The following is a 21,564-nucleotide window of genomic DNA, read 5'->3' as shown; positions in this document are numbered from 1 at the left end:
AGATGTGGATTATATCTCCAGGGGAGTCAACGATGTTGATTTACTTAAATTGAGTTGGTCAAGTGGATGACACTCGATTTAGGTAAATTAACGCGGCGGGTCCTCACATTGTGTCTCGGACTGGGCCTCACTAGAAAGCTCTAGTGCCCCCACGGGAGAGCTCTAGTGCACACCTGAAAGCTTCGGTGAACTTCTATGGTGCTCATCTGAGTGTATTTCTTCGTGTCCTTTTGTCTGGGCTTTTCTTCCTTGATGTCTTGAGATTCTTGCTTGTCTTCTAGGGTCTTCAATACTTCTCTTTAATCTTCATTTGAGGTGTTGATTCCTCAAACTTTGTCTTATCCAAGCTCAAGTCCATCTTTGCACCATATGGACTAATATACCCTATGAGCAGACGGAAATGTTAACGGGTGCACGCGCACCTGGAAGTAATAAAGCCCCAAGTTTGTATCAGTGATAACTTTTTTTCTTTCTTTTGAACCTTATTGGAAATTATTTTCATAAGCAGTTCATTTAAGGAACCTATTGTGGAATTGACATCTGCACGTGTGGTTCCTTATTGATCTATCTGCTTGAGAAACGATTTTCATAAGCAGATCATATGAAGTATTTGAATAGAGGTAGGTCAATCTTAATTACCTATAGCTTAAGATTATATTAGTTGAGAACAAGAACTCAAGATAACACGCTTTTCTATTGGGTTTGACCATGCTAGCTAGTGCATTTCAATTGTTCAAACATGTTGTCCTTGCTAGTACGTACTTGTCCTTTTGATGATGCTATCCTTAGTAATTTATTATATTTGGTTGCTTTTAGTTGAAGACATTAACATGTAGGGATCCGGCAGCAATGCATATCCCTACGATGAAATGCATAAACTATTATGCCATGTGATCTATACCTTGGTAATAGCTAGATCATAACCTATTCACATCAATAACTTGTTTGATATGATTAAGGAAGAAGCTTGTGACCTGTTTGGACAGCAGTATAGTCCTAAGTCATGGATTCATGCTACGGAGAATGGTATCGTCTGGTGATCTCACGAGGCGGAACTAGTACGTCCTATAAAGTGCATTCGTGGAGCAGGCCAAGAAGAACGATGTCTTGGTGATGGATCAATTCGATCTATGACACAAACCAAAGAAATTAGTCATGTTCGAAGCTAGGTTTGGATGATTCCATATTGGTCGGACCCACTACTATAAAAATGTTTTGTAGGGGCGGCTGAAGACCATTTGTAGGGGCAGTTTGGCCAGCCGCCCCTACCAAACAGTCTCTACAAATCGATTTGTAGGGGCGGCTGTAGTACCAGCGACCAACGTTCCAAACCGCATTCGCTCAAGAGTATTATATAAACTACAAGGACAAGAGTATTATATAAACTATAATTACAAGTCCAATTCACAAGAATATATATAATCCATCATTAAATTGACATAATTCACAAGGTAAAACCAATGTCAAATTTCATACACATTGTTATGAATGTCCTAGAGCTAGCCTTTCAGTCTCATGAAGGTGTTGGTACTGAGGATTTCTACCTAAGTCAGACTCTCGGTCATGGTAGGTGCCTTTGACGTGTACAATCTGGTCCAATATGAAGTTGCAAAGGTCATCGACGAGCTCTAAGAGTTGGTCATCCTTGTATGGGTCTCTTTTCATTTCTTTCTCTTCTTTCCACTATAAGAGAATAAGTTTTGGTTTAGTATTTCATACCATGTACGAAGTTTTTATACTACGGGTGAAGAGGTTCAAACTTACCCTTAAGGGGTGTCTCCTGTAGGCATCGGTGTTACTCATCATAGAACATATATAGTGTCCACAATGTACACTCCCAGGCTTCTACTTGGGGCACCGTGTGTTTTGCATATGAAAATATTAAGTAATGCTTTTGACAGCCATGTAATGGAGTACTGAAGAAGTAAGTTACACTTACCGCGCATAGTATTTTTATAGCCAGCTTTTCCTTCCTTGCTGGATCATGCCTTCTGTGATGTTTAGTGACATAGAACCTAAATGCCCTGTTCGAATTATTTTAGCAAATACAATTTGTTAGTATCCAAAAGTAAACGTTACAAGTATGTATACAAACATATAAGCTAATGAGGATTATCGATATGTATACGTCTTGAGAATCGATATAAAGTCTTTGTATATCACCGGGTCTCTATCTATTGAATCAAAGACCCATGCCATGCTCCTCCCGACATCGACGCCTATACAAATCATGTGGTTGCTGCATGGATTTAATTATAGAACTAGATAAGCTCTTTTGCATCAAATAAAATATATCGAACAAAGCTTTAAGTATAGAGTTGAACTTACTCGAAGTTGTATGGTAGCCATATAGTAGAGTGTTGTTGGAGAATTTTGAAAGCCAGGGCAATGTATGCCACAACCTTAAGGGACTCTTCCCTTAGTTTCACCGTACGGATGTGCTCTTTCTCCCGAATAGTCTTTCTAGCAGCTAGCTCTTTGGCATCCAGTAGCCACTGTTTAGGGTAATTAAAATTTGTTTGTGCTATAGCTTGAGGGTCTATATACCCGGCTTTCACACTTGGCATTTGTTTGATAATGTGCACTTGCATTCTACAAATCACGGCGTGGGTTAGTTACAACAAAATTCAAAGATTACATTCATATCATATCGGAAGGACAATGACTTACAGGCACCACGTGCGAATTAGATTCATCTTCATTGCTCCGAGGTGAAAGCATGTCTGCATGTCATTGAAGTCAAAGACAATTTTCCCGGCTGGGCTTCCAAATGTGTCGGTGGGGAAGCATGCTTGTATGAGGTCTATGCTCGTTGGGAGAACACGCAAGTACCAATCATGGAACCTTCTCATTCCAAGTGGTAGGCGCCGGAGGTCCCGGTTTGGTAAGAAGGGCTTGCCTCTTTCATATGTTTTTGGGCAATCCTTTGACCATTTGATGGCATCAACATTTGGATACTGCTTTGCTATTTGGTGGAGTTTGCTAGTGACGACCTCCTCAGAACCCCATGATGTGACTTTTTTAACTTGGTTCTCAGGCTTGAACTGGTCATGGGAATACCACTTGGACACCGACGAGACGTCTTTCATCGGAACATAAATTAGTCTTATGGTGATTGGATGCTTCTTTCGAAGTTTCCATTTAGGCACGTCCTCATCTTGTGCATCACCTTCTTCAGGAGGCACTCGTTGTTCATGTATCGGCTATGCTTGTTGAGAAGACTGCGGCATCTCATCATGCACTTGCTCGGTACAAGCTGGAGAAGGTTGTGGCTTATCAGGCACATGCTCGCTAGGAGGCGGGGAAGAATGTGGCATCTCAGAAATGTGGTGGTCACGAGACGGTGAAAATATCTCCCCGACCTCAACAACTCGCTCCAAATTTGGGAGAGGGGGATGCGGCGAAGAAGCAGTCAATATAATGTCCCATTTGTGCCAGAGGATGAACTGCCCCATAACGTCTTCGAGTAACACCAACCCCTCGGGAGTTGCATAGTCTATCCTCCACTGCATTAACTCGGGCTTCATGGTATGCACCTCAACCCTAGTGTAGTCCGACGGTATCTTATTATTGTGGTGTAAGCCACTCGGAGGATGTGCCACACCCATTACCACCTCCATCACAATGTTCTGCCGGCCGTTGAGAAACACCAAGGTGCAACTAGTTGGTTCCCATATGCGATCGACGGGGGTTGTGGCTATAGTGGAACCTTGGCTGCTAGGAACTTTTGAAGGGCTACCAACTAATGTCAGTTCTCCCGGCCACGTCATTAATATCCATGGCTCCGTAGACAGTCCTTGCTCCTCCAGCACCTTCGCAACTAGAGTCTTCACTTGGAGCTCAAGATTAGTCTCCCGGTCTCTACCATGTTTCTTGTTTTTGTGCCTATCCTCTTCAAATCCTTGCTTCCAGGTCGTCCTTTTCTCTAGCCCCCTGGTACGACCTGTGTGCTCCTTGTTTCCTAAGCCAAGGCTAAACTCGTCTCTCTCTCTGGAAGGATTGAATGAGCCCTTCTCCTTGTCTTCAACATATTTCAGTATCCTTGATACTGCCTCTTGGGTCTCTGGCTTATCAAACTTAAGATTACCGCTGGATGATTCTGTACTCCTCGCATATATCCAATTCCTTGAGCGTACCTTCAAATTCGTCACATCGATATTCCCAGTAGTGGTGGCCTCTTCGTCCATCTTCCTAAACTACTCTTCCTTGGCATAGTAGCCACCAGGGCCTAGATGATGGTGGTGTTTGTTCCTCTTCGCTAGCTCGGTGTTATGGGCACTGAGCTCCAATGCCTCCGGTGAAGTCTTCTGAGCCACGAGCTCCTCCCATTGACTAGGAGTTATGTTGCCGAACTCGTTGAAGGGAGTTAACCCCTTTTGGATATACTTCTTGTTGAGCTCCGACCTCCAACGTCGGAATGACTCTCTCATCATCCTGAAAGCAATTTTTTTATCAGATCGTGCTTACCCTCCAGAAATCTAAAATTGAGCTTCAGCTGCCTATCCCATAGTTCATCCTTTTTGTTCTCTGGTACCTCTTTCCAGTTAGGGATTGCTGGGTTCAATTTATCTCTTACTAGGGCCCCGATCGCATTACGAAATCGTCCTCTTAATTCCTTCGACTCAAGGACCTCCCCTACTGGCCCGACCTCCATTATCACATAGCATGCCTTATTTGGATATTAATTTGCTTTTCTATCCCCTCGTTTCCTCTTAGGCTTAGTAGTAGTGGTTGTGTCTTGAGGTTGTGGAGCAGAGGCATCGTGATCCGTCTCTGTGGTTGTTGCCTCTGCTCTCCTTTCCTCTACTCCATCTTGTCCAACGAGATGTCGCGGACGTCGACGTCGTCTTTTCCGAGTTTCAGGAGGGACCTGTATATACGACAAGTCAAAGTGTTAGCAGAGGTAACACAACCAAAGCTTTAGCAAAATTTATAAGCTAAGGCTTTTTCCCTACCTCCTCGTTCGGGTCAAAATCCTTGTCCAAATCTTCCTCCGTTGGCCTCCTTCTGGCTTCATGTGGGAAAGGATCCTCGGGACTTGCATATCCCTCTTCTGAGTCATCATCATCATCATCTTCTTCTTCGCCTTCAGCAGCCTCTCCTGCTCTTCCTTCTGCTCCCCCTTCCTCCTCGTCACACTGCTCCTGAGTAAGCATCACTTCTAAATCCTTTTCTAACTCGTTATCGAACTGCTCCTGAGTAAGCTGGTCCTCTAGTGCTTGCTCCTCATAGGTTGGCTGCTTATCATGCTCGGGGCATTGGGCTGCACTGTCTGGTGTCCGTGATATTATTTCGCGCTTTGTTCTAATAGATGTAAGAAAGTGTGCTTGAGGTACGTGAGAAGGTATAAGAAATCAAAAAGGTCTATAAACCAAAGTAGTCCTATAAAACAACAATATATAAAAAAACGAGTAGTAGCAGTAGTAGAGGCCTCAGAAACATGTCAATCATCATCTGATCTTGAACTTGGAGCATCAAGGCATCATAATAGAGAAGAGAGAAGGTAACGTAGGGACGGCTGCTAATGATGTCAAGTTCCTCACAAGTTCTTGATCATCGGCTCATATTCCATATAATGTATGGACTTAGACAATTTCCTCATCGGCAAAACAAAGGAGAGGAGAGGAGAGGGGAGGTTTGGCAAAAAAAAAGCAACAACTGCTTAACAAACATAGAGAGGAAAAGGTGTAAAAAAAGCAGCTGCTACTTCCCAAACATAGAGGATAGGAAAAATAGCCAAAAAATAGTTGACTGCTGCCACATGGTTGGAAGACCCATGCAGATCAAAATCTGGTAACTTAGATGTGGTAAATAATGGATTAGAGTAGAGGAGTAATAGTAGATAGAGTAATAGTAGAGGAGTAGAGTAGAGGAGGAGTAGAGAAGTGTAGCAGCCAGTAGTTAAGAGCAACAGCCACTTAGATACAGTAGTAGTCGTAGATAGAGTAGTAGAAGTGAGCCACTTAGTAGCAGCCACTTAGTAGTATAGGGAAGTGAGTAGAGTAGCACCCAGCAGCTAGGGAAGAGAGTAGAATAGCAGCCAGCTAGTAGTAGTAGGAGTAGCTAGCAGTAGCAAGTAGAGTAGTAGTAATTCAGTAGAGTAGTCTAGGACAGTAGTAGGACAATAGTATAGCAGTAGAGTAGTAGTAGAGTAGAGAGTAGTTCAGTAGTAGTAGAGTAGAGAGTAGTTGAGTAGTAGTAGAACAGTAGTATAGCAGGAGTAGTACATGAGCAGAGCCACTTAGTAGTGCAGTTGAGAGTAGTAGAGGAGTAGTAGGATAGTAGTATAGCAAGAGCCACTTAGTAAGTCAAACTGGAAGGAGATTCCAAGAGCTCAAACGCGGAAGATACGAACGAAACAACTTGCTGGACTGAAAATTCCAAGAGCTGCAATCAAAAAATTAGTCTTCACAAGGCAACGCACAGCACAGGAAGGAGATGATGCTGCTGCACAAAAAACTTGGCCGATTTGCCTGGATGGCCTGGCGGATCAGCAGGCTTGGCCGAGCAGCCTTGCTACTGCTACGCACACACCAGAGAGAGAGAGAGAGAGAGAGGTATAGATGGAGATAAGTTCTCAACCATGCATACTACTCTAATCAAAATGAAGTAATATAACACTTCCAGTAAATATATAGCCAATGATTGATTTGGTATTTCACGGAAGCATCAAGCAAGCTTTTGACCAACCAAAATCAAGCACGGACAGTACACGCACAGCGACGAGGGGCTACTCTCCGACCTTCTCCAGAAAGGACGCACGCACAGGAACGTGCAAAGCTACCTCTAAAAAAAGATCACATGAACTATCCGACCTCTGATCGATGAATTGTGGCACTGGGCCAGAAAAATTGTTATGGGACAGATTAAGGTCCAACAGTGCTTTCATGCTGCTGAAGGATGAAGGGAAAGAACCCTGAAACATGTTTCTGTCAAGATAGAAACTATCTTAAAACGATTTGACCCTCTTGTCAATTTCATAAATTCATTCAGTTTATATCGAGGTGATGAGGTTATCGACTCAATCTTAGCTTCTTAACTAATTTTCCAATCTAGTTATCCTATCATATGAACAATATTAATTGGAATGGTTTAATTTCGAGCAAGGTACTTGAGAAGTTGCTACCAAATTATGAGTTTGTTTATATACATATAATTATATTGAGCTTTATCATGGTTTGTTGTTGTATTTCATTATTGAATACTACTTGTAAGTAAAAATTCATTTCAGCTTATATAGCATATATAGGAGATGCTATGTCCTTAAGCATGCATGAGTTGTGTTAGCAATGCTCCAACAACGATATATACTAGATTCACCCTAAGTATATATTTTAGTGGTCATATTGAGTATAGTGTCAGTTTCTATTTACCTCGGGGACAGGCTATCTATTCATAATAAGACAATGCAGACGATCATGCTGAGTCGATCCCAAAAAGAAGTGCATCCAAATCAGCAAAAACAAAGAGCATAAAAAAACAGGCTAAACTGCCACCCTCAACAGTAGGCGATAGATAGGTATTCAATCCATGCATGCATGCGTACGGTACGTATCAGCAACAAAGCTAGCTAGCGGATGAAATAGCTCTGACTCCACATTTTGACATAAATGCAGCTCTACCTGGCCCCTTTTGTGCCGAAAATAATTCCTACACACAGTACAAGGGCATTTTATGGTACCCTCTTGTACTACAGACTGATTAGAGAATGCAAAATCCAGGAACTGATTTGTATGCTGAACCCAATCACATGTTGGTCTACCACGCTTCCAACCACTATACATCCAATCACGCTCATCCATAATTTAGTATTGCTGTCAACATTCACAGAGTGATATAATTAGGTGCCCAATACTATTTCCCAATTATATAGATATAGTTTCATATAAACAGCAAAACATATTGCCTTCTACATAGTTCTAATCAGCGACGAAGCCAGCGGTGGGGCTAGGGGGGCTTCAGCCCCCATATCCATCCTGAGCACGTGGAGTTCCCCTAAGTTTTCCTTTAAAATTTTATGCATACATGTATTAGATAGGAGGGACTAAGGTTAAGAGAAAATAAAAAAACCTCTATTCTTTTATTCAGCCCCTTCAAAAAAAATTTCTGGCTTCGTCACTGGATGTGAGGTCTGAGCGGTGCAGACGGAGAGGAGAGAGCATCGGGCGCTGGCGTCACGGCTGTCGTTGCACATCCATTCCTGCCACAGTGCCACCGCCGAACCTCCACCTGTCAACTGTGTCTCTGCTCACGTGGGACAAGAGATGAATCGGCAACGGGCAGACCGCAGACGAGAGTCGACGCCACTCATCAGAACCGTGTCCCCCATGGGCCATGGCACAAGAAGTGGCGCGGCAGGCTACGGCACGTGTCGCCGGCTCGCCGCACATGTGGCGGTGGCGCCTGATCTGGGCATGCGCAGCTTCCGTTTCGTTTCCATTCATTCAATTCAACGATGATGATGACAACGTGGGGGTTGAGAAGGCTTGCAGTGCGCTGGATTGCTTCGTCCATAAGTAGATGCCTGCCCCTGCCCACGGAAGAGGAGGAAGGAAGCAAAGGAGCAGACGCCCACACGGACGACGGACCAAGTAGAAGTAGGCATGGCGGAGGCGGAGGGCCATAGCATCGTCATCGTCGGCGGCGGCATCTGCGGCCTAGCCACCGCTCTTGCTCTTCACCGGTGAGTTCATTTGCTCCTCCTGCTCGTTCGTTAGTTAAATTAACTACTACTAAGTAGCATCGTTGCTGATAAACGACACTGCGATTATTTACCAGTGAGTAGGGGTAGTTCTAGTGACTGTCTTTTTTGTTGTTGACGCTTCTGGATGCCTCCACTACCTGCCTACACGAAGACGTTTATTTCACTGAAAACACTATCATTTCAGAGTCGTCAGTATTGTATATCAGTGGTCAAATGAAATCGTGGCGTCCTTGTATCAAAGTTTCGAGTTCTGAAGGTACGGGCGATGTTGAGTGACTGCTGATGACTTGCACGCACCCAGGAAAGGGATTGCTAGTCTTGTTTTGGAGAAGTCTACGAGTTTGCGAGCAGATGGCGCGGGCATCGGCGTCCACGCCAACGGATGGCGAGTCCTGGAGCAGCTTGGCGTCGCTGCAGAGCTCAGGGAGACTGCCCATCTTATCACCGTGTATATATCCTTGCTTCATTTACTACATACCAGACTTCAAAAATTAGGAATCTGTATCGCTTGATTTGACCACCGACAATGCACTCGCAAATTAAATGGGCAACAATTTCAGGTATCATGACGTGTGGCAGCAGGGAGACAGAACCAGCCGAGAAAAGGTTCCAGTAAGGTTAGTACTCAAGGAGTTGCTCATGCTGCCTTCCTGTCCTGATACGCTTAACCAAGCAGCAATGCATGAGCATGCATGCAATCTGATTGATTTCTTTCTTGATACTCCAGGACGGAGCTCCGATGCTTAAACAGAAAGGACCTGATCGAGGCACTGGCCAAGGACATACCTGCAGGGATGATCCGCTTCGGCTGCCGCATTGCTGCCATCGATGCGGATCCCAGCAGCCATGGCGCCGTCCTTACAATGGCGGATGGTACTACCATGAAGGCCAAGGTAAACTTGCAGTTGCAGACAGACGTCCCAGTCCGACGCATTAGTTGATGATCATCTCCAATATTATTCTCTGCCTGAGATTAAACTCTGCCAAATCAAAATTCAGGTCCTGATCGGGTGCGAGGGCACCTACTCCGTGGTGGCTAAGTATCTTGGACTGTCTCCGGTGAGAACCATCCCACGCGCAGTGCTCCGGGGGTTCACATGGTTTCCGCATGGGCATTCTTTCGAGAACGAGTTCCTGCGCCTACGAGTCGGAGATTTCTTCATCGGGCGATTAACAATCACCGACAACCTGGTCCATTTCTTCATAACAATGCCCAAACCTCCGACAGGTATTCACCCTCACGGACAACCTGGTCCATTTCTTCATAAAACAACGAGTGCCTGCCTGATGATGTCATGAATGAGCCAGCAGATGTCAGCACCAAGGACTTGAAGAAAGTGAGGGATGTCGCGCTAAAGGAGATGCAGGACGTAGAATGCCCCGCCGAGATCATCGACATCGTCCGCGACTCGGACCCGGAGTCGCTCAACTTCGTCACGGAGTTCTGGTACCGTCCGCCGTGGGAGGTCATCTTCGGCAGCTTCCAGAAGGGCACCGTGACCGTGGCCGGCGACGCGATGCACGCCATGGGCCCATTCATCGGCCAGGGCGGCTCAGCGGGGCTGGAGGACGCCGTCGTGCTCGCGCGGTCGCTGGCGCGGGCCGTGGAAGACGCTGACGGTGCTGGGAAGGACGCCCCGGCCTCGGCACGCGAGAAGATGATCGGCAAGGCGATCGGGGAGTACATCAGGGAGAGGAGGCCGCGGGTGGCGTTGCTGTCCCTCGAGTCCTTCATCATGGGGGCGCTGCTGGTACGCTCGCCGTCTCCAATCGCCAAGCTGGCCTGCGTCGCCGTGCTCATTCTCTTGGGGAGCAAGTCGCTTAGGCATGCTTACTATGACTGTGGTCGCCTCTAGCTAGCTACCACCTCCAGTATCTCAGTTTGTTTACCCAAAATATTCATAGCATAACATTTATATTACTACCGTAATTTTGTAAGTTTGAGTACTACCAAGCGTGTGCATGTTCGTTGCTATCTGCTAGCACTATCACCATCTACCACCAGCAGGTAGAGCTATCTGCTGGGCGCCAATCCATGGACCGCATCCCCCATGGCCATGGTCGACCTCATCGCCCTCCACATGTGGTCATGTACTCTTAAATCGGGGCGTTGGCCATGGTCAACGCTGCCATAGCGACCTTTTGTTCCGAGCGACTGACACCTAGGAACCTACCCAAAAAAATGTCATGACCCTATACAACCAACAAACAGGAGGGTCCATCGCCCCTCCCCACAATCACCATACTCGCAGTCGCATGTATGTGATCAGCAAAAGACCAGCAAGCAAGAGCATAGCTTAAGAAAAGAAAGTGCTAACTTGTCACTGTCAACATACTCTGCTGCCTACCACTACAATGAATTGTCAGCCTAAAAGCACAGCATGAATAAAGAATGCTTGATCCGAGCAAGGCAAGCACAAGCATTAGCAGACGGGGAAAAAATCTAGCTAGCCAAAGCTCTTAAAGAGCTCTGACAATAATAGGCGAGCAGTAGCTAGAATCTTCAGTCTCAGTTTAGGTATAATCTTGCTACCATGCTTTTACATTCATGAATCCATCTTTTCTTTTGCCCATAACAGGATTAAGATTTACATTCCACGGTATATGCCATAACTGTCAAGAAATGAGCGAGTAGTAGATGCGAGAAAGGCGACATACAACACAGAAGCAGAGCTCAATCAGGTACCAGATGAGACAAGGCCACCGCCTGCCATGGATTTGGGAGCAGTGCTGCAAAAATATATTGGAAGGAAAATTTGAAACTTCAGAAACTGTAACAGGACTGCTGCTACGTCAGATCAAAGGCGTCAGGTATAGGATTCTTCAGCAAAAGGATATGATACAAATCAGCTGCAGGCTTGACTCATCTGCGGTGGTGGTAGTGCCTGCTGTCATGCCTGTCTCTGTCTCTATCCCTGGAATGGCGTGACGACATCTCAGAGCTCGAGCTGTAGTGGCCCGAGTACTGCCTGCTGGGGTATGAGTGCGGGGTCCAGGAACCATCGTCTGCTGGCAGATTATCATAACGAGGTGGGCTTCTCCACCCCCTGTCTGAGTGTGACCTCCCTAAGCTTGGGCTCAAAGACCCATAATCGTGGGAATGGTATCTCGATGAATAATGATCAGCACCAGGAGGTCCTCTATCACGGTAGTCCCTTGAATCCAATGAGTGGTAGCGGCCTGAGGACTGAGGCGGGGCGCTACCCCACAGCCAATGGTCACCATTCTCTGGGATGGGGGCGTTTATTCCAGGGAATTCCACTGTCATCCTTTTCTTAGGTGGGGATGCCTCGGCTTGCTCTGAAAGCTCTCCCTCCTCGTACTCTAGTTTCACCTCACCATCTCCAAATATGGTGATACCCGAAGGTTTATCTTCATCGTCAACCACATCTAAAAAGCACAATCAGTGAGCAACAATATCATGATGAAAACATCTGCTATAAAACTTATGCGATGCCTAATGTAAACAAATATACACACACTTTGAATTCACATGCCATCCTGATGGTGATGCTGTTCACTGTATGATTTCCATCTAGGAATGAAGCTAATTGGATTGCAGGTGCGTGTAAGATAAAATGATGTATATAATTGATTGGTTGAACAGGCCTAGTAAAAAAATGGTTTAAAGAACTAACCCAATGCAACTTTGTGGTTTTCCTTTTAACTAGAGTAGTCCAAACTATGAACATCAGAAAAAGAAAGTTTGCATACTCTGCAAATATTAAAATGTATACTGAAGTTAAGCTTACCTAGGTAGCCCGGAGGATACCCTAACTCACGCATTCTATGCAGCCAAGGAGGGGGATCATTTTCCTGCAAAAAATAGTTAATCTTACAATGTGATTCTACCATTCTGAATTCAAAATAAACTTTGTAGAGTTAAGTCAATTATTTGTTCAGCATGAGAGATCATTCGATCCCAAAAATAAAAATGAAAAACACATAGGACTAGTACTCCTGTAGCAAAATGAATGTCTGCTCAGAGGGCTACCAGATCAAGTGCGACAACAAGTCTTAACTTTGCAGTGTTATTACCACTTTGTTGAGGCTTCTTGCGTCATTTGCTAACAGGAAAGTGACTAGGAAAAGCTTATTGCAAATGTTATACCAGCAGGCCAACACAACAAATGCATTTAGTTGCATATAAACATGATCTGGATCTTTCAAGTATGGACATGGAAATCTATTAATCATGGTTGATGGTAAAGAAGACAAAGGGTATTTCACTCCACAAAATTACTTAACCTTGAACAACAGGAACCTCATGCAGCTATCCACACAATAAACACGACACTTGAATAGACAAAAGTTGCTATTTCAACACATATATGCTATTTCATTAAGTGTACAAACATGATGTGCAAAACTAACCGAACTCTCATGGGTCATGTACTGAGAGTAACTAATGATTTTCATCTCATGAATGCTAAAATGTAGTATAATTTCATTGCTAACAGGAATGCAAATAAATGTCATTTTTATCTCACTGTAAATGCATCAGAATACTTATTCGCACTGGTTGACAAGTCAAACATAACCATATTATCAGTGAAATCAGGATGTTCAAACTTAGACTGCAACTGATATAGTCATTACCCCGATCCCCAAGCACTGTCTAGTTTCAGGTCCCAGTACTCCAGCTTTCAGATCATCAAATTTGCCAGGCGTTTTCTGGTAGTATCGATTTTGCACACGGTTCACATTAGATTGGTTTCTTTTCAAATTATGCTGCTTTCGGGCATTGCTAATTGCGACGTTGTCCCGAGGCTTTGGGCAATCCTTCAAAGCATGGCTATAAGAACCACAATTGAAGCAGCGTGAATCGTCCTTATCCGCCCTGCTGTCAGAGAAACAGGGTACATCAGTTGTTGGTCCAAGTGAAAATGTAATTATAACATTAACAATGAGAAATTGAGAACGGTTGTCAAAAGCCAAAAATGGAAGTCTATCTTTGGAAGAATAATAACAAAATGCCAGAACAAACAGACAGTGCCAGAACAAAAAAAACTAAGCACACGAATTTTAAGTATTATAGCCAGACAATGGGAGAACAAGATACTGCCACATGAACTATTATCAGCTGTTAAAGGACCATTTCTGGCATAATTTTGTAATTTATATCTAGTAAACAATAACGGTGAGTTACAACTAATTAATAACAAGGCACCCAGACTTGCCACAAGATAAGCAAATGAGGGACAATTTATCCATTAGCCTATTGAGTCTGAGTGCATATACATTAATACTGCCAAGATATTTCCTCTAAATAATTGCAGGGATAAATTTGAGACAATAGCATAAGTGATTGACCTCTATAACTCTTGTGCTTATCTATCTAGGATGCTTATCTTAGGGGTGGTTGGTGCATATGTCAGCACCTTATCTTCTTATCTTGCTTTAGCATCTACTTAGAATATGCTGTAATCCTTTCTTAAGTTGCAAGTTTGCTACTCCTATATGTATCAAATCCTGCCATGGTTTGTGGCATGGCTAAGTAATAGAGAAAATCTGCCCCAAATACCTGTGTCTTTGGCTAGCAATAAGCAGATATATTAAGATACACATATGAAAATGGTTGATTGATGAATATCGAGACAGTAAATATCTAAAAAATTGACAATGATTGAAGCCCCTAAATGGAATGCAGGAAAATCCCTAATTCATGTGGAAGTAGAACATTTTCATGCATCATTACATAAGATAACTGACAAGCTCCAAAGTTTTCTTTACACGTCAGGCAATATCAAAACGACTAAGGACAGTACAGATATACACAAAGCAGTTAATAATAAGAGTAAAATTCACCAGTGGACCCTAAACTTGCATGGCGGTGCTATCTGAGTCCCTAACTCTCAAATCTTGATTTATGGGTCCCTAAACTTGTATGACAATGTCATCTGGATCCCCAGCTCTCGAATTTTCATTTTTGAGTCCTAGAACTTGTATAGTGGTGTCATCTAGGTCCCTAAACTTGCATGTCAACACATAATTAGCATGCCACATTAGTGTCATATGTATGTTGATGTGCAAGTTCAGGGGCCTAGACAACACCGCCATATAAGTTTTAGGACTCAAATATCAATATTCGAGAGTTGGAGACCCAAATGACACTGTCATACAAGTTTAGGGACCCATAAATCAAAATGCAAGAGCTAGGAACCCAGATGATACCACCGTGCAAGTTTAGAGATCACCCGTGAATTTTACTCTTAATATAATAACCTCTACCTTTCAGTGTTTGATGAATCACCCAGAGGAGTCGAGCCCAAGGTAAACTCTCGATCATACAGTGGAACAGAATCATCATCTACGGTATCACTTTCCCTTGCTTGGTTATCCACCCAAAATGACTTGTCAGGATAAGAAAAATAAGAAAACAAAACAAGGTGAATAACTATATTCCAGTTAAGTATCCCACGAAAAGCAGAAATGAATCATACAGCCAATTGTCTAAAGATTACATCAAATGTTAGATACATATCAGTAACAAAGGACAGGAGACTATGCCCATGTTAGAATATATGGTACTAAAACAATGTGTTTCAAAGGAAAAATAATAAAAGCATATGGCTGCAAGTGGGAACAAACACTGGATTCAGATTCCAAAGTTTATTACTGTTGAATACGAACACAGTTGTAGCATATTTGCCATTCTGGGAAGGGATAAGATTGATTTAATTTCCAACATGTCCTCAAAGGATCAAAGTGTATCTAAAGGGGCTAATGTCACCAAATAAATAGTAAGAAGACGGATCAAGGACCAAAAACATGCAAGTCCCTACTGCAAACTTAAGGTTTATACATGGGAAAATTTTCAAATTAGCACAGTTAGATGCACTATCAGATGCCAATAAAGGACATCCTCACCTTAGCAGGTAGCTAAGGCAAGAGTTAGCTTACAAAGAATAAGAATACCTTGGCAATGGAAAGAAGAAACATAAAAAAAGGCAAATGGGAAAACGTAGAAGGCAAGAATACATTAGAGCATCTCTAAGAGGCTCTCTACATGGCTTTTTATCACAAATTACATAATTCCAAAACAAAATAAAAAATCAGGCTCCAATAGACTTTGTAAACCACTCTTTCCACTCTCCAGAACCACCCTTCTCGCTCTCCACTAATGAAGAGGCTAAATCACTCTATAAATTCAATATATGGTAGTTCTATCATCAAATTTTCACAAGAAAAATTATGACAAGGCATTGTAGTATAGATAACGAAACTTAGAAAGTCCATTGGAGACATATATATAAAGAGAATATTCATGGGATGGCTCTCCAAATAGAGATAGAGATTGAAGTCTAGAGAGACTCTTGGAGTTGATCTTAGTTCTCACGTCAATCAATTAGAATTTTCTAGAGTACCTATAGCTATTTTGACACATGTTGCAAGAAATTACAACTTCCGGAGCCCATTCCAGAAGTTGCTTCCTGCAACATGCGTCAAAAATAGTAGTAGATTTTTAAACTTTGCTTTTTTTTAAAAAAAAAGTTTTCTGTTATAGAAAACAGTCTTCAAAAGTCAAAATAGTTGTAGTTTTTTTTGTTATAGATATAGAAAAAAATGGAAACTAAAATGCATGCAGTCTTCAAAAGTCAAAAAGTATGACCACCTCTACATTTAGTTTCTTAGATCACAAATAATTAAGATAGGTTGTATGTCGAAGGTCATGCTAATGTCCAAATAACATCCATCTGAAGCCAAAGCATAATGAGAAAAAAAGGAAGACAACACAAAATAAATCACCAATGACATATTCAAAGTAATCGTATATTATTGTTTCTGGACATGGCCAGGTCAATTTCAACATAATGACATACATACCACAGCACAAGATTTCTCTGAACCAACATGTAATGCTGGATAATAAGTCTCTTCACCACTTTCTAAGGTCCCTTCCACAGCTTCCTGTTATTTCCAGAAGGAAAATAAATATCACAAAATAAGCTTCAATTCTATCATTTCTAAATAATTCTTTCTGAATGCATTATCTTCTTGTACTGATAGGTTAAAAGGACAATACTGAATCGCTGCAAAGAAACAATTGAGCGAGTAAGAAGGCTTCAAAATTGCAAGAACTGGAACAAGTCCTGTTATGTTCCTTTATTTCTACTCCCCCATATTCCCACAGTAGAAACAGCTAAACTCATCTATGGCACTGTCAAAGACTAAGGACAAACAAATAAAAATGAATGGAGGCACATACATTAGAAGCATATATAATTGTAGGGAACAGTACCTTCAAATGGTGCTGCCCTCTGGTCTGCCATTCAGACCATTGTTGCATCAGTTGCATAAGCTTTCTTTTGCTTTCCCTGAGATATTAAGATACCAATACTATTAAAAACATAACCAAATGGTTTAAAAATATTTTCTGGAGCATGAAAGTTGCTACCACAAAATGCCATATGATACCATTGTTATTATAGTGAGAATGGAAAGCATCTTGTAATTAACCTTGTCAAGTCAGTGTAGATGACACGAATAGAAGGCTCCTTTGATTCCACACGGGCTCTTTTAACTCCTCTCGAGGCTAAAAATGACATATCAAGGAACAACAACAGCTATAAATCTCCCCCAAGTTGCAATAACATGTTTTAGGGTCCCAGGAGTACAAGTAGAGAGTCTGCTTCTTATGCAAGTACAGTTCCCAGGATTCAATGAAAACAAAAGAATCTTCAGAAAACATAGACACATGCAGCTGCAGAATTATATTAACAGAAATACATAATATTCCATTCAATAGGATACGACTTTCTTCATCAGAGATGCTGTTTGACTCATAAATTGGTGCACTTTCAGTCCCGTCGCCCTTGTTCAGCTTGACCTCAAAACCAATCACAGTCTGTACAACTGCAAGAACGCTGGTCTGGGGCTGAATGGAAGCATCTGATAACTGATCCTTTCCAACCACTATGTCATCATCCGCGATGTCCATATCTTCTACTTGCCCCTCTTCAAGATCCAGGTTCCCAGCAGATGGCTTGGGATTACTGCCCACAACACCAGATTCCCCTTCTGGTTGGAGTTCAGATGCGAGAGGCTCCGCCCCATTCACATCAGGAGCTTTAACCTGAATGTCTCCCCCTTCATCTTTCGCATCAGCCTCGCAAGGTGCCTCAAGGCTGATGAACTCGTCTGATGCCATTTCTTTGTGGGGCAAATACACTATGCATTCAACATTCCGGACCGAATCTGCAGCGAACAGTATATACTCGTAATTATATCAATCGAATGCACTTACGTTAGGGTTTGACTCCGAAACCAGGGAGAGTTTATTGGGTGCTCGGTTTCGCACAGCACGAAGGGAAGGGAAGGGAAAGGAAGGGAAGGCATACCTTGTGGGTGCTCGTCGCAGGGGCCGACGGAGACCTGGCGGAGGGCCGGCGGCGTTCGTCCAGTCGTCGCAACCAGGAAAGAAAAAACCCACGAGGGCTGTAGCTCACCGGGCTTGCCCCGCGCGTGCGGCCAGTGCTGTCCCCGTAGCTCGCTCGCGCCAGCGTCGAGGCTTGTCCGGTGGAGGATGGCGGCGTCCGGCGGGACAGGGCGGCCGGGGTAGGGAGGACGAGGCGGAGGAGGTGGCGGGCGCTGGCCGGCGCAGCGGGACCCGGCCGGCGGCGGGCGTCGGCGGCAGCGGGAGGATGCTCGGGCGGCGGCGCTCCCAGGTCGTCACGGCCTCGTCTGACTCACGCGAGTCGCGATATTGGACCAAAATGATCCTCACCCCATTACATCGATAATCTTAACATATCTATAATTTAAGTTTCTATGATCATTGATAATAAAGGAGGAGAAATAATGTACAAAAATAATGAAAAAGACAAAAAAAAGGAGAATTTGATATAGGAAGAGAAATATGATAAAGGAAATGAATAAATTAAAACTTTGAGCACATAAGTAGGAGGAGCAAGCTCATGAACTTGTATGGTGCATTTGAATGTGCATTTCATATGTTTGCTTGCATGACATAAGTTTTAAATTTTAATATCCATGTTTATGTGGTGTATGCTAGTTGTAGGTTTGAATGATAAAATTAAAAATTAGCATGCATAGGATATCTAATGATTTCATTTCCATGTATTTCCAAGTGGTATCAAGCTAACCATTATGCTAAGGATGGTATAATGATGCACTCCGATTGGTATCACGCTTTAAAGATCCATCTTTTACACCTTAGCATCATTTGGTAGACATTGTCTCCTATATTTTCTATCTAAGCATATATGCAAGCTACAATCCAAACTCTTAGCACATATGTAGGGAGGCAATTACTACCATATGGGGTTCATGAAACTTGTCCATATCCTTTTACACATAGTAAATATGTTTGGACAAGCAACATGGATTTAATTGAATTTTAATTCATATCTTTATGAAAGGGTAGTCATCAATTACCAAAAAATGAGAGATTGAAAGCTCTAGTTTGGTTTTGGTGAATTAATGAAACCCTAAGTGCTAACCTAGTTTATCAAGTGATCATAACATAGATAGCATATTCCAAGTGGTGAAGCAAATGAAGATCATGATATGATGATGATCAAGTGTTTGTACTTAGAAAGAAGAAAGAGAAAAACAAAAAGCTCAAGGCAAAGATATAAACCATAGGAGCTATTTATTTTGGTGATCAAGACACTTAGAGAGTGTGATCACATTTAGGTTTGATAGCCGTACTATTAAGAGGGGTGAAACTCGTATCGAAATACGGTTATCAAAGTGCCACTAGATGCTCTAACTCATTGCATATGCATTTAGAATCTAGTGGAATGCTAACACCCTTGAAAATGTCTGTGAAAATATGCTAACACATGTGCATAAGATGATACACTTGGTGGTTGGCACATTTGAGCAAGGGTGAAGAAGTTAAAGGTGAAAAGAAGTTAATCTTGCTGGTCACTGAGTGACCGGACGCTGGTCTTAGATGGACCGGTGCGTCCGGTCAAGTGTGGCAGCGTAGACGTCAGCGTCGACCGGACGCTAGGTCTTGGACTGACCGGACGCTGAGGTCCAGCGTCTGGTCCTGTTGTTGGGCAGCGCAGAGAAAAGTCACTGAGTGACCGGACACTTGCAGGATCCGATCAAGCATAACCGGATGTGTCCGGTCGAAAAAAATCATTTCTGGAACATTACTAGAAACGATCGGACGCTGGAGGCTCAGCGTCCGGTCAGTTTGTGCGCTGCGTCCGATCAACAGATGACCGTTAAAATCTGACGAACAGTATTTGAAGCAGGGGACACGTGACGTGTATCATGTGACCGACCGTAGCGTCCGGTCACCCCGCGTTGTGTCCAGTGAAGGGGTACAACGGCTCTATTTCGTGGGGGCTTCTATTTAAGCCCCATGGTCGGTTGAAGCTCACACCTTTGGCCATTTTCATTGATATAGTAACATTGTGAGCTTAGCCAAAGCCCCCCCATTCATCTCCATCATTGATTCTTCATCTTTGTGAGATTGGGAGAGAATCCAACTGCATTGCTTGAGTGTTTATATCTAGAGGCACTTGGTGTTTGTGTTTTGCTGCGGATTTCGCTTGTTACTCTTGGTGGTTGCCGCCACCTAGACGGCTTGGAGCAGCGAGGATTGTTGAGCGGAAGTTGGTGATTATCTCCGGCTCCGATCATGGTAATTGTGAGGGGTTCTTGACCTTTCCTGGGTAGAGAGCCAAAAGGTACTTTAGTGGATTGCTCATGGCTTGTGTGATCCTCATCTTGTGTTGGTTGTGCGGCACCCTATTGAGGGTTTGGCGTGTGAATCCAATTAGCGCGTGAACCTCCAAGTGAGTGAATCGCCACAACGAGGACTAGCTTGCCGGCAAGCAAATGAACCTCGGTAAAAATCATTGTGTTCATCATTTGATTACGAGGTGATTGGTCTTCATTGTCATTCATCCTCGTGATTGATTGGTTCCTTCCTCGATAAGGCGGTATAACCCTCTTGATCACTCTCTTTACATTTACCGCAAACTAATTATCAAGCTCTTTAGTGTAGCTAGTTGCGAGAGCTTGTTTGCTTGTTTGGTGTGGCTCTTTAGTTAGCTTTTGAGAGCACACGAATATAAGGTAGTGTCATAGCTATTGTGTGGATAGATACTATCTAACTAGAATTGTGGTAGGTGGCTTGCATTTTGAGTAGGCTAGCGCAACACTCGCTTCGCCTCATAATTGTCTAACTATTTTATTAAGTGTTGTTGTAGAATTTTTTATTAGGCTATTCACCCTCCTCTAGCCATTAGGACCTTTCACTTGTGTCCGGTCACCTCTGACCGGTGCGTCTGGTCGGCCTACAGTGAGTGGCCCATGGTGCCCAACGGCTCTATTTTATGGGGGCTCCTATTTAAGCCACATGGTCATCTCAAGCTTACTCTCTTAGCCATTTTTATTGACATAGCAACCTTGTGAGCTTAGTCAAAGCCCCCCTACTCATCTGCATCATTGATTCATCATCTTTGTGAGATTTAGAGTGAATCCAAGTGCATTGCTTGCGTGATTGCATCTAGTGGCACTTGGTGTTCGTGTTTCACTGCAGGTTTCGCTTGTTTCTCTTGGTAGTTGCCGCCACCTAGATGGCTTGGAGTAGCGAGGATCATTGAGCATAGGAAGGTGATTGTCTCTGGCTCCGATCGTGGTGATTGTAAGGGGTTCTTGACCTTTCTTCGGTGGAGAGTCAAAAGGTACTCTAGTGTATTGCTCGTGGCTTGTGTGATCCTCATCTTGTGTTGGTTGTGTGGCACCCAATTGTGGGTTTGACGTGTGATGCCAATTAGCGCGTAAACCTCTAAGTGAGTGTATCACCATAACGAGGACTAGTTTATCGATAAGCAAGTGAATTTCGGTGAAAAATCATTGTGTCATCTCTTGTC

At 43.3% G+C, this 21,564-nt stretch overlaps 2 protein-coding genes across 5 annotated transcripts; one reads left to right on the top strand and one right to left on the bottom strand.

Annotated features, from left to right (window-relative positions):
- The first annotated feature begins 8,324 nt into the window (after nt 1-8,324).
- Nucleotides 8,325-10,679, top strand: LOC136467157 (monooxygenase 1-like). 3 transcript variants are annotated; one of them, XM_066465745.1, is made up of 6 exons: nt 8,325-8,683; nt 9,006-9,152; nt 9,265-9,321; nt 9,432-9,597; nt 9,704-9,932; nt 10,013-10,679. In XM_066465745.1, exons 1-6 carry the CDS (start codon nt 8,604-8,606, stop codon nt 10,558-10,560), a joined length of 1,227 nt encoding a protein of 408 aa, XP_066321842.1. In that variant the 5' UTR covers nt 8,325-8,603; the 3' UTR covers nt 10,561-10,679. The 3 variants fall into 3 exon arrangements, with proteins under 3 accessions (XP_066321842.1, XP_066321843.1, XP_066321844.1); XM_066465746.1 differs by having other exon boundaries at nt 8,331-8,683; nt 10,016-10,679; XM_066465747.1 differs by lacking the exon at nt 9,006-9,152 and having other exon boundaries at nt 8,337-8,683.
- Nucleotides 10,680-11,195: 516 nt separating this feature from the next.
- LOC136467156 (uncharacterized) lies at nt 11,196-18,436 on the bottom strand. 2 transcript variants are annotated; one of them, XM_066465743.1, is made up of 9 exons: nt 18,046-18,436; nt 17,459-17,902; nt 17,165-17,240; nt 16,947-17,022; nt 16,532-16,615; nt 14,936-15,057; nt 13,304-13,547; nt 12,457-12,520; nt 11,196-12,094 (listed from the first exon to the last, which is right to left on the bottom strand). In XM_066465743.1, the coding sequence occupies exons 2-9, from the start codon at nt 17,853-17,855 to the stop codon at nt 11,568-11,570; spliced, it is 1,590 nt and encodes a 529-aa protein (XP_066321840.1). In that variant the 5' UTR covers nt 17,856-17,902; nt 18,046-18,436; the 3' UTR covers nt 11,196-11,567. The 2 variants fall into 2 exon arrangements, with proteins under 2 accessions (XP_066321840.1, XP_066321841.1); XM_066465744.1 differs by having other exon boundaries at nt 13,304-13,544; nt 18,046-18,435.
- Nucleotides 18,437-21,564: the final 3,128 nt, after the last annotated feature.

This window comes from Miscanthus floridulus, chromosome 7 (assembly GCF_019320115.1).
Source record: "Miscanthus floridulus cultivar M001 chromosome 7, ASM1932011v1, whole genome shotgun sequence".
In the NCBI taxonomy this organism is placed as follows: Eukaryota; Viridiplantae; Streptophyta; class Magnoliopsida; order Poales; family Poaceae; genus Miscanthus; species Miscanthus floridulus.
The sequence above is the reverse complement of the archived record's forward strand: the minus strand, read 5'-3'. Positions and strand labels throughout refer to the sequence as shown.